Here is a 13,164-nt window from a genome sequence, read left to right on the forward strand (position 1 = left end):
GTTCTTGTGAAAAATACACTTTAGGAGGCAGCTGCGGCATTCTTGAGGCGTGCTTTGATTTCTTTCTTGGCTGCTAAGAAGGAATATTTGAATGCCTCCCAAGATAAATTAATTAGAAGGGCTGCTGAACTGGATTCTGATGATGGCAAAGGGAAACTGATGACTGTCAAATCAACATTATAATAAGCTTGTCACGTCTTATGTTACTTTCTTATTGAAACACCATTTATATTCATGGGGGAAAGAAAGGCCAGGTGTCTACATGCCTGTCGGGAAGACTATTCTGTGTTTATACTTTGTCAGCTGTACTGCTCACTAGCTCCTGGTCTATACTGGGGGGGGGGGGAATCGATCTAAGAAACGTAACTTCAGCTATGAGAATAGCGTAACGGAAGTCGACGTATCTTAGATTGAATTAAAATTACTTACTTCGCGTCCTCGCAGCGCTGGATTGACGGCCGCGGCTCCCCCGTCGACTTTGCTTCCGCCTCTCGCACTGCTGGAGTTCAGCAGCCGACGGGAGAGCGATCGGGGATTGATTTATCTCGTCTACACTGCACGCGATAAATTGATCCCCGATAGATCGATTGCTACCCGACGATCCAATGGGTAGTGTAGACGTACCCTAAGGGAGCATACTTGAAACATCTCTTTCAGTCCTCTGGGTTTCTGTGAATGTTTTGTTGCTTCAAAGTAGTTTGGACGGTGGTAGATCTGGTTATTCTAATTATTTTATATAACTCCTAAAACTGTGGCGTGTTTTTTAATGACAAGCATAAAGACAAGGTTCCTGCTTCAAGGAACGTTCAGTCTAAAGCTCTGATCCATTGGGATCTGATCATTTGACTTCAATTGGATTACTCCTGTGCTCAAAGTAAAGCGTGTGCTTACTGTAAGTGCTTTGCTGGGTCAGGGTCTTAAATTGCAATCTCTTTAGGGCAAGGATGAGAAAAACACTGAAACACATCCTTAACTTTGCGCATGCGACTCATCAATGGGACTACTCATGCACTTAAAGTTAATCACCTGCTTAAGCGCTTTGCTGGATTGGGGCCTAAATCACTGCTGTGAATTTGACACATTGTGTCAACGTCTGCAAAACTATACTGGAAACGAAACAAGGAAGGAAACATTTTGAGATTGCTGTGCTTAAAACTGAAACATGACTAAGTATACAGGCTTATTGCTTTTCTTGTAACAGCACTGTCATGCTGGCTCCATGGAACTTAACTTGGCAAAGTATGTTCCTGTTCCATCGTCTCACTCCAGGAACTTCTACTCCTCCATTCTTCTGTTCTCGTTGATTCCTTTATTCATCTACTCATCCCTTTGTAAAAACATCTGGCATCCATGGCAGAGAGCTCAAGTTTTGGAGAGTGGTTTATTTAATTCTTGACTGACCAGAGTGTTACTGCAAAGGCACTGAGGATATATCTGCACAGCTGTGGCAATGAGAGACCCATTCTGGGTTGACCGGGCTTGTGGGGCTTGTGTTACCCTGTGCGAAAAAACAGCTGTGTAGCTTGGGTTGGGCGTGGGCTTCAGAGTGTGAGCTCCAGCTCAAGCCACAACTTCATTGTCTACACAGCTGTGTTTAGCGCGGTAGCGCAAGCCCCATCTATTGACCTGGGTTGATGCATGGGCTATGTAGACCTCCCCTATGAAGCTTAAGAGTACTCAAACTTCCCAGCTAGAGAACATTTTAATATAACATAATTTCTTACTTAGGAGTGCAGCTCTTCTCCCAATTTAAAAACAACCACAGAGAAACAGTGTGATTCTGAGTGATTACATGGGGAAACAAGAAGAGTGAGGATTGGGTGCAGTTAAAGCCACAAAATGAAAGACAAAGTTTGTGGAATATACTGTCCTGTTTTCTCCTATACATTCAGGGCCAGACTTTTTAAAAAGAGCCCAGCATGTAGCCGCTGCCTTTTAGACACGCAAATAGGGGCCTAGATTTTCAGTGGAGGCACCTCAATGCATCCTAATTACTAGAGCTGTGTAGAGGACGGAAGCTTTGTTTCATGAAGGATTTTGATTTTTGAAATTTGTCTTTATTCCAAACTGGAACAAAACCTCCAAATTTTGAAGTCCTCCCAAGGAAAATTCCATTTGGGGTTGACTTCCACTTTTTGTTGTCCTGTATTATATTTGAATATACAATTAAAATAGTCAAAACAAGAGGTAATTTCAAAACAAAAAATCAAACTGTTTTATTTTGAAAAATGTCAAAATCAGATGTTTCAATGCCGTTGGCAACGTTTTCCTGGTTCTCTTCCAAAACCAAAGTCCAGAAAAATCATCTCAGTTTCACAAAGCATTTCAGTTTTGACAGAACTGCATATTTCAACAGAATATGGTTTCATTTAAATTTTTCTGGCCAGCTGTACTGTGGTTAACCTCTGATTTAGATCTATTCTATTCTGTTCAGGTTTTTATACCATCATATCACTAGTTTTGCTGCAGCAACACACTATCCAGGGTGAAGACTTTGTGTGTGTTAGTTATGCTGTGATTCCAAAATGAACAAACATAGTCAGCACATCTCCTCTAACACCCCCAGAGACATTAACTGGTGCCCACAAGCTTCAGGGATTCAGATGAGCAGTTGCGGGGATTTAGTATGATCCAAGTGAACTACGAAACATTTTCCTCACAATTTTCTCACACCTGTAAACAAGCACCTTTGCTGTTAAGTGTACAGCAGTCTCCTTGTCTCACTGAGGAAATTACATGATCTCTGTAAATCTCTTGTCAGTATTTCATGCAAATTGCATATTGATTTTATGTAGATCCTTTAAGTAGCATTAAGGTTTGCAGCCTATCTTATCACGATCAAACAACAGGCTGAATGCCCTCAATGAGATGATTTCCCTCCCCCAGCAGACAGTGATAACAGTCTACACTGGAAAAGGATTATGGATTCACAGATGCAAGAACACACAGGAATAACAAAGATAGGAATTATGGGCTATATTTGTTTGTAGCAGAGTATAATTCTTGTAAATGACTGTGCCTTTCTTTAATGTTGCTGGGACTTCTCACCAGCCAGGAATGTTCCTCTAGTACTGTATGCTTGTCATATTTGCTATTTCACTAGACTACTTAGATGCAAACAACCTATTTTTCATTTCACTGTAAAAGTTGCCAGAAAGAAAAGTGATTTAAACAATGGAAATAGAGTGCATTTGACTCCTATGTCAGATCCTTAGGAGATGCTGTTCTGCAGTTCCTAGTATGGTTTTTAAGTCTGTGATTAGATTGCCCTGTATCAGCTTTCAGCACAATGCTGGTGACCAAAAGCACCTAGTGCCGCCTGTTTTAAGGAGGTGTCGAATGTGCTCCTTCCATGTGTTGTCATCTGTCTGATGCAGAAGACCTTATGTTTTTCAAATGGGGAACCCCAACATGGAGGCTGGCAGAATTAATAGACACTCAAAAATTTTGGGTTAAGTGATTATCCAAGGTCAAGACACTGGCTAAGATCCTGATCCTGCAAACAATTATGCACATGAATACTAGTTCACTCTGCCTTATTTACTAACCTCAATCTCACCAACATACCGATATAGTCCCTTACTTCTACTCCCACTGATGTTAAGACATTTCAAGTCATAATTAAGACAGACTTCTAATTATTTGTTGCACTTCATTTCATACCCTAGAGCTGAGTGAGTAATTGATTTATTTGGTTCAGTGGCTGAACTGAAAAAAATCAGAGGAAAAAATCATTTTGGATCGAACAAAACATTTAGTTTGACCTAAAACTAAATATTTAGTGTTGTTTTCAGGTGGTTATTTTCTCCCCTTTTTATTTTTTTTAATTACATGTAGCTAAAATTTCAAAATGAAATATTATTTCAATATGAAAAGTTGAAAGGCTTCATTTTGAAAATGTCAGAATGTTTCCTCTTTTTTACATTTTTTCCCTCATTTTTTTTCTGGCTGAAACAAATTTGCAGAATTTGATCAAAATTTTCAAATATTTTTTTGTTGACCTAAAACTGCATTTTTCAACAAATAAACGAATAAATATTTAACAATTCATCCCAAAAATGTCGCCCAACACTAGTTGTACCAATGTTCATTTCCTTGTGCAACTTCGTCGATGTTTTCACTAAGTGAAGCACTACTGGAATTCCTGCACAGCTTAAGAAAGTACCTCCACACATCCCCTGTAGAACCTTACCGATCAACGCACAAAACGACACACATCTCGATCCGTTAAACATCACTATGACAACATAGATCTCTATGGAAAGGCAGTTACGTTATTTATTTATGTTTACATCTAACTTCATGGGGGCATGGATGTTGTTTGGCACCATTGACTTTGGATGTTAAAGTTTTTTAATGTCCTTCTCAGAGCAGACAGTCTCTTTAATTTTTCAATATTTGCTGTCTACTTGCTTGATAGCTCAGAGGGGATTTAGTTTCTGTGCCAGACCTGCCAGCTTCCAGCACAGAAATGATAGTTGTCATCCACCACCTTGAAAAGGTTGGTTTTCTTTCAACATTTCAAAAGCACAGTTCTCCGGGGGCACTGTCAATTGATGAGGAGAAGAAAGTGTTTGTGAATCCAGAAATAAATATTAACTCATTCATTACCTGTTTTGAAATGATTATTTCAACCACAAAAAGGAAAAGGCTTGTTCTCTAAGTGACGTTTTTACTAGGTACTTTTATGATTTGAGGAAGCTAGGTTGTTACTCTGCAAGAGTGGAATTGGGCCAGGTGGACCGAATCAGCTAATTAGTCTGATTAGGGAAGCTTTAGGGTGGAGGCAGCTAATTAGAGGCTCACCTGTGCAGGAAAAGGCAGGGCCTATAAAGTCAGGTAGCAGGCTACAGACAGGGCTGCTGGGAAAGGCTGCAGGAAGGCAGGCAGTAGTCACTCCCGGGGCAGAGGGTTCCTGGAGATGGTACACCCAGAGAGAGAAGGGAAGCCAGAGAGTAGGAGGCAGTCCAGGGAAGAAGTAGTGAGGGTGGAGAGAGGAGCCCAGAACTGCTGAGTGAGGGTCCCTGGACTAGAATTTGGAGAAGAGTGTGGGCCTGCGTTCCCTTCCCAGCCACTGAGGGAGTGGCACCGGGCAGCAAGAGGGAAAACTGCCTAGGACTGCTAGAGAGAAGGGACTTTGCTACTCCAAAAGGGGGAACTCTGAGTGACCTAGCTAGAGGGCTAAGTCCTGAAGAGGATGCTGTGGTTCTTGGGGCTGAAGCCCAGAGGGAGAGACAGTGTGCAAAACTGTGGATGGGGGCATCAGCCTTGAGAGTTAATCCCCAGGAGGAGGTGCCAGACCAGCAGTGAGTGGTGCACCCTGTGACTAACACTCATAAATGAAAAAATGAGGGAGTGCAGGCTTAGACAGCTTTGGTCATATGAAGTGCAGACCTGACAGCTTCATGGATGAGAGGGTCTAGCAGATTGAGACTGAAGGAAAAAGACAAAGAGGCCAGCCCAAGAAGAAGTGGCGCGCTGTCATTAAGGAAGTCATGTTAGCATGTGGTGTGATAGAGGATATGGCATTGAATAGAGCGCTCTGGAGGGAGAGAACTTGTAGAACAGACCCTATCTGATTGGATTAACACCAGGAAGAAGAGTTATTCTGAGGTAAATGCAGGGAATGATACCCAGGAAACTGCCCTGTTGGCTTTCACATAACAGTAGGGAGTCTTCTTCCATAAGGATATTCTTGTAATGAGTATCAAGTGACAAGTGGCAATGCCTGTAGGCTTCGTCCTGCAAACGCTATTGAGAATACTGCTTACTACCCAGAATAACCCTGTTGATTTGAGTTGGACCGTTCAGGGCAGTAAGCCCTAAACTCAAGTCAGCTTTCAGCCTGTGCAGGATAGGGCCTTCTGTTTGCAACACCTCACTGTTTTCTTCCTTCAGCATTCTGTGCCAACTTTTGCATCTTGGCAGAGACAGTACCTAGAATCTGTAATTTACCTGGCACTATAGAAAATCCTAAGCCACTCTCCACATTAAGGAAATTCACGCTGCTCTAACTACATGGAGGGGACAACAGGGCGGGAGGGCAGTTTAGCTTTGGTCTAGCAGGAGATGCCCAGGGCTGGAATAGCCAGGTCCAAGGGGCATTGGTGGAGATGAATTGGGAAGCTTGCAGGATGCTAGTTTGCACTGGAGATATATGTGGATCTTGGGAAGTTCAGGCTGAAGCTGTTGTGGATTCAAGAAAATGCTCGTTTTACAGCTTCACAATAGATTCTGACCAATTTAAGATTTCTAAGAAACTGATTTTAGAATATACTTTATTTCAGGCAGTCCTGGAATTTATGCTGCCTACTGGCTTCCCAGTGAATAATAAACTGCAGATCATCAATTTGCTGAAGAGAACTCATTAGTAAAGCAGCACATATGCTAATGACTTACCTTTTGACTAAGGCACATACCAAGATTAATGATTCTCCAAGATCAAGAGTAGAACTTACCAGACTCTTTGCTAAAAATATTTCTAATGATAAAAAAATTAAGCCATTTAGGATGATTAGCCAGAAATTATCGGCACACAATTGTCCTTGATAGCTATTCTTTAATCACCATCAGATACGTTTCAGTCAGTATTATATTTTTTCATGTTAATTAAGACAAATTGGTCTTAATGTAAAAATAGTTCTGAACCAAAACGGAAGCAGCTAATAGATCCGAATTTGAACTGTCCTGGAAGTTCAGATATAACGCCTTTACAGATGATGGCCTGTGGTGCAACAGCAGAGGGTTTTAGTAGATATGGGAAGATGGTGAAAATAGTACTGATAGAGCTAAGTAGGTGAGTGGGTGGGGAACATAGGAGAAGTCCACTGCAGATGTCAGAATAAGGCAAGCATTAGGAAGAAGCCCCATTCTATTAAAAATCTATTTGCAGGATTTAGGCTTCAATCCTTTACACACACGCTTAACTTTACTGCCATGAGTAACTCCCATTGGGACTACTCATGGCAGTAAAGTTAATCCCCTGTGTGTTTGCAAGATCAGGGCCTTAATTATTTAGATTTAAGCCAGAGACACAACCTTCGATCCAAATGTGCTTTTTTCCCCCGTGATAAATCAAAATCCAGGATTCTAACATTCTTGAACATTGTGGTGTTTGAAACCTAGATCGGAATTTTGATGTTTGGGCCATTCTCGAATATACTTCCTTAAAGGCCTACGCTTCTTAGGTCTACTACAGATGTTTCAGTGGTACTGAGATACCAGCAATACCAACAGAGTGAACAGTATATGGTAACCCCAAAACATAAATAGGAATGGGTTAGATCAAAGCAGCCAAACCACATTTTGGATTTTCTCCCTTGAAAAGCAAAGCCGGCAATTTGGAGTTGGTACAAAGGGGCAAGAATTTAATGCCAAATGCTTTGGAAATTAAAAAAAATAAGATGTATACAGTACAAGGAACCAAAAGCCTGATGCTCTAGTTGCTGTCATCTCTACAGTGAGACAAGAAACCCATGTATGATGTATTGGTCCCGATTCTCTGGATCATTAGTAGTTGTTGGATGAACTATGGAGCTACCGCACCTCCCCTCCCCCACACACACTTTTAGAAAATAAAGTGGAAGGTTCTATTTCTAAAGTTTTCCTCAGCCTCCCAAAGAGAATTTGGAAATTGGGGGTAGCCGTGGTTTGGGTTGATTTCTATCCATACTTTGCCCTAATTCCTATCAATGAAAGTGTCCCTACTCACTAGAGTTAGAGTGGACGCTGCAAAGAGAAGATAGAATGGATTTGCCATAACCAGCTAATGCAGAGGATGGTGGTAACACAAAGGGTCTCCAGTTGATGAAACAAGCCCCAAAAAACTATTAATCCAAGAGGCAATTGTCTCGCTTTCCATCTAAATAGCTGCCTCATCAACAAATCTGCTAGCTTCTTACAATAATATCAGGAACACAAAATAAAATTATTCAATGTTAAGCCATGTTCCAGTCTTCATGGTGGTCCTGTCTACTGAGCAGGCAATAGAGAAAAGGAACAATATGCAAATTCACCTTTCGATGTGCCCAAACAAAACCCACAGATCTGAACATCCCAAACTTTGGCAGCGGTTCGAAATCCAAACCTGGATCCAGATCTGAATTCCTTGGCTAGCCCAGATTAAAGCCCCAAACCCAAAGTCCCTGGGTGTTGCGTGAGAGAGGGAGTTCAATATCTGGATCTGAAATTCTGTGGTTTCTGACCAAGCTGTAGTTTAAACACAGTCTCAGTTAAGCTGACTTCTAACCTATGTTAGCCAGCAGGTGCGGAAGGGAGGAAACTGTGTCAGCCTACTCTGGAATATGATCTGTAGCATGCTGCTAACATAATTTGGATGTGCTAGGTAACAACACGATCTATCAACATGGTTCTAACTAGAGCTGTGCAGAGAATTCATTGAATGAAGTTAGCTTCTTTTTGTTTGCAAATTGTCCATAAGCACGTCACAATTTTCTTAAATGTATTTATTTTAAACTATTCACCTAGTAATTTCTATGAATATTTCTTGGTCTGTAGATTACTCACAAGTATAGCGGGTCAGGAATTTTTCAACTAAGTGTTTTTTCCCATCAGAAAATGAATGATTTGTGGAAACAAAGGGTCCATTTTAATGAATTTCTCAACTGAAAAATAATGTTGAGAAGTTTCAAAATGTCCCACTTTGACACATTCAGAATGAGAAATTCTAATTCAAAATGAGTTGACATTTTAAAAATGTTAAGCCAATTATAATAAAAACAATAAAAATGTTGAAATCAAAATGATATGTTTCAAAAATATCAAGATAAAATTTTTGATTGACCCAAACCAAAAGTTCAGATTTTTGGTCCACATAAATGTTTTTGATTTTTGATCCCAATTCAGGATGGGAAAACTTTTCAGTATCTTGTGGGGAGGGTTCTATTGACAAGGACTTTGTTGTGAGTATTCAACAGGTTTAAAACAAACAAAAGAAAGTACTGCTTCACACAACGCACAGTCAACCTGTGGAACTCGTTGCCAGGAGAAGTTGTGAAGGCCAAAACTATAACTGGGTTAAAAAAAGACTTAGATAGTTCATGGATGATAGGTTCATAGATGATGATTAGCCAAGATGGTCAGGGATGCAACCCCATGCTCTGGTGTCTCTAAGCCTAGGTCTGCCAGATGGTAAGACTGGATGATGGGATGACTCACTTGATAATTGCCCTGTTATTTCATTCCCTCTGAAGTATATAGCATTGGCCACTGTTGGAAGATAGGATATAGGGTTAGATGGACCATTGGTCTGACCCAGCATGGCTGTTCTTACGTTCAGTATCTCAAATGAGTGTTGTGGTGGGTAGTTTGGGTAGGGCACAGGTCGTGTGATTATTTCTCTCAGATTTCCAGTGAAAATGCTCACAATTATTAATCTGAAATTCACTATGTTCCATAACGTTTGCTGTTTCCGCTATCAGGAAATTCACTTGCTGGAATACTCACAAGGAGAGAACACAAAAGGTGGAAACAATTTTAATTGTTATGAAAAGCGTGTGCTCCCAGAGGGTGGGATTTTTCAAAATGCCCACCTTAGCCCCACTCTGCTCCCATGGAAATCAGTGGGAGTTTTACCATTGGCTTCCATAGGAGCAGATTTAGGCTAAAGCTGAGTGAGTGCTTCTGAAAATCCCGCCCGGAATGTCTCTAACTGAGCACTCAATCTAAGGTGGTGTGACCCTATTCAGATTGGCTCAGTTTCTGGCTAGCTTAGTGGAGATGGAACAGAACCAAAACCCAGATCAATCCCAAACATCCCCAAATTTAAGGGTTTTAGAAATTCAGATCTGAATATTGCAAACTGCTTCTACCTTTATGATAGCCTAAATCAAAACCCTGGTCCAAAGAACCCCAAACACTGACCAGTTTGCAATCTGGATTTGAATCTAGCAGTTTAAACTTCTCTCTGTTCAGCTTTTTTCCTGGATCTAAGTCAGGAGATAGTTGACTGTAATGTGACTGTTTAGACTCCATAAATTATGTAATACTTAATGTAAACTGGGAAGAACCAAAGTTGCCATTCTTTACCTTGGGGTCATGTATTCCAGAAAGCTCCTCATAGATTTTCTCTCCTACCATGACAGCAGCCAGGTTCGCTGTGTATGTTGACAGACAAAACAAACAAAAAATGGCCCAGAGATTCATTAAAAACCGTCCAGTCCAGCATTTGGGGGGTTTGATGGCAGCTGTTCTGCCAAACAAGATTGCGTAACAGACATTCAGGGCAGAGGAGAAGGAGAAAACTTTATTCCTGTTTCTTCCCTTGGGGGTCATCCCAAAGGGGCTTTTCCACTCATACAGTGTGAGAAATATTGCTGTGATATGGAGGGCAACAAATATTCCCAGCCACATGGTCCAATGGAGGGGCCACATAAAGGCTCCAATAGGAGCGGCTGTATCTCTGGTCCTCACTAAGATGCCCAAGCTGGTTGAAAAGAAAGGGCTGGTGAAATCGATCACTTGGCTACGGGCTGTATTGATACTGAATGATGTCACTGCCATGTGGGCTGTCCCAGCCAGAAGGTCACCCACAAGACCTGTCCAGTGGCCATTTTTCCAAGCGCCGTACTTCCCATCGCCAACAATGTACAAGTCAAAATCAAAGTTCATATCCTCGGCCAACTTTTCCAGCAGATCGATGCAGTAGCCGTAGCAGCACTTTTTGAACTCAATGGGCACGGTGTCGTTGCCCCCATGAAGGGTTTCAAAGAGGCTATCCAACATGGCTGAATCGTTGGTCAGAGGATCCAAGCACAGTTGTCCTGCTGGGCACAGCCCTTCATCATCCACTTTTCTCGTGAAGACAAAAGGGTGTTCTATCAGTGTTACCACTCTCAGGTGCAGCCGTGGAGGGTGCAGGATGTGGTTTTTGTGCCTCTGGGCCTGCTCTGGCCATATCCCACGATCAATGATGATCTTTCCTTCTTGCCAACTCCCCAGTCGAGTCCACATTGGGTTCCCAACAGGATCATGCTGCAGATTCCAAATGAAGAAGTTGTTGTCTGAGCTGATGATGGACGAGCCTTTCACTTTAATGTGGCCACTGAGACCATTAAAGGTCGTGTTGGCTAAAAACCTGTTGGGAGAAGAAATGTAAGAAAACAAAGCTTGAGAGGAACAATGAGCTTGTATTGAAAGCATTGTACTGGGACTCAGGTGATCTGGCTGTTTCCTGTTTCTGGCTGAATGACCTTGGGCAAATCATGTAATCCCCTAGTGCCTCACTTCCACCGTCTGTAAAATGGGGATAAGGATGCTTTCTCCCAGCCTTTGTCTATTTAGATTGTAAATTCTTCAGATAGGGTCTGTCTCTTAGTAGCTGGGCAGGTATGAATCCTTCTGGTTGAGAGACTGCTAGCTGAGTATTTCACCACCTACTCTGCTTAGCCTTATTAGAAATTTAATATCCATATAATGCAAAATAATAATTATGCTAGTGCCATATTAAATTTGAGAAATCAAAGAAGCAAAATTCAAAAAAATATCAAAAGTTACAGGGCCAAATCCTCAGCTTGTGCAAATCAACATTGCTCAGGGATCTGGCCGAGACTTTCTACTGCAACACGATTTGAGGCATTGTGTACACCCTGCTTATTTTAGGGTATAGCTTAACTAACTTAAACAATAGTGCATTAAGCTTTATATTCAATATGAAGAATGAGAATAAAAAGTATTACAGGGCAAATGCACTTGTTGGGTTTTCTGGTTTACATGGGCAGAATCTAGACTGAGTCATTGGTGGTGTAAACAGCACCCCACTCCACCCATAGGAGTGAATCAGTCCAACCTCTGAGGTAGCTAAATAGTTTTATTTAGGACCTACATAGGTTATCAGACCCTATGAATAAACACATGTGTTATCCCACCATTCTGTCATATATACCTATTTCATAGAACTGGAAGGGACCCTGAAAGGTCATTGAGTCCAGCCCCCTGCCTTCACTAGCAGGACCAAGTACTGATTTTACCCCAGTTCCCTAAGTGGCCCCCTCAAGGATTGAACTCACAACCCTGTCTTTAGCAGACCAGTGCTCAAACCACTGAGTTATTCCTCCCCCCTGTTTTATGAACTTTTAGTTCCCTGCTACTGCAGGGGCCTGGGGCATTGGCACACCTTAGTCCCTCCTGTTCTCCTCCTGTGGCACAATAGCATAGTCTCCGGAGGGCTGTAATTCTTTGGCCTAATTCTGATGGCTGGATTTCGTGTGCAGCTGGTGGCCTGTGATATTCAGGAAGTCAGTTGGCCCCTTCTGGCCTTAAACTCTCTGACTCCATGGTTTGAGAGATTTCATGACATTTAAATGTTTGATTTCACAACCTTATCAAGTGAATGCATTTTCCTGCCACTGATTTCCATGTCAGATACTTTTGGTGGTGGTGGTGGTACGTTGATCCAAACATCCAAAGGGAGCCGGGCGTAAATCACATTTTAACAACTTATGGTCTTATATTGTGGCTTCTACGGCCATTCATCATTGCATATTCTGTGTGCAGCATTAATGAAGTTCAAAGTCAGGGGTCTTCATGGACATGGGAAAACTGCCTTAGTCAGAAACCTTAAGGAGAAGCTAGAGCAGTTCAGCTGGTATCGGGCTCAATCTAGCAAGGCCTCTTGTGAGGTACAGAGCAAAGTCCGTAGGAGTTAAGTGTTCAACATCTTGCAAGCACCTTGCTGCATCTGGCTTATAAAAAGCTGTTCTATTGAAATGGGTCCCTATCAAGAACATTTCTGTACAGGCTGCCGGCAGGCCTGTGCAGAGAGTGGGTAGTTTTCCCAGGCTTGTGGACATGAAGAGTCAGATCATCGGATGGGGTAAATCAACATTCAAATGTCAACTTACACTAGCCGAGGATCTGGCCCTAAGCTTAGGCTGTGTGAACTGTACGAAGGTTTGGTTAGTGTCTGTAATGCTGGCAGACCAACTGCCAGCTCATGCCCACGCTCCTACGCATCAGCTGAACACTGAATTAGTCTGGCTTCCTGGTGTATTAGTAGTATTAACATAGACGTTAAGATGAAAAGAATGTGTTTAGAGTTGATGAAATACTTGTAGGATGCTGCATGTATAATTTCACTTATCACATCTGTACCCCGTGCTATAGGGTGATATGAAGTGTTTGCATTGGAATCCTCTGTAACCGTGT

The 13,164-nt window shown here is 41.9% G+C and overlaps 1 protein-coding gene across 1 annotated transcript in view; it reads right to left on the reverse strand.

The window, feature by feature from the left end:
* Positions 1-13,164, reverse strand: part of GRIN3A (glutamate ionotropic receptor NMDA type subunit 3A) — a 104,855-nt gene that overhangs the window by 56,549 nt on the left and 35,142 nt on the right. The window contains exon 3 of the mRNA XM_034774780.1: positions 10,048-11,095. Within this exon, the coding sequence (XP_034630671.1) occupies positions 10,048-11,095 (1,048 nt within the window). The remainder of the gene's footprint in view (positions 1-10,047; positions 11,096-13,164) is intronic.

The sequence above is a fragment of the Trachemys scripta genome, chromosome 6 (assembly GCF_013100865.1).
Source record: "Trachemys scripta elegans isolate TJP31775 chromosome 6, CAS_Tse_1.0, whole genome shotgun sequence".
NCBI classification, from domain to species: Eukaryota; Metazoa; Chordata; order Testudines; family Emydidae; genus Trachemys; species Trachemys scripta.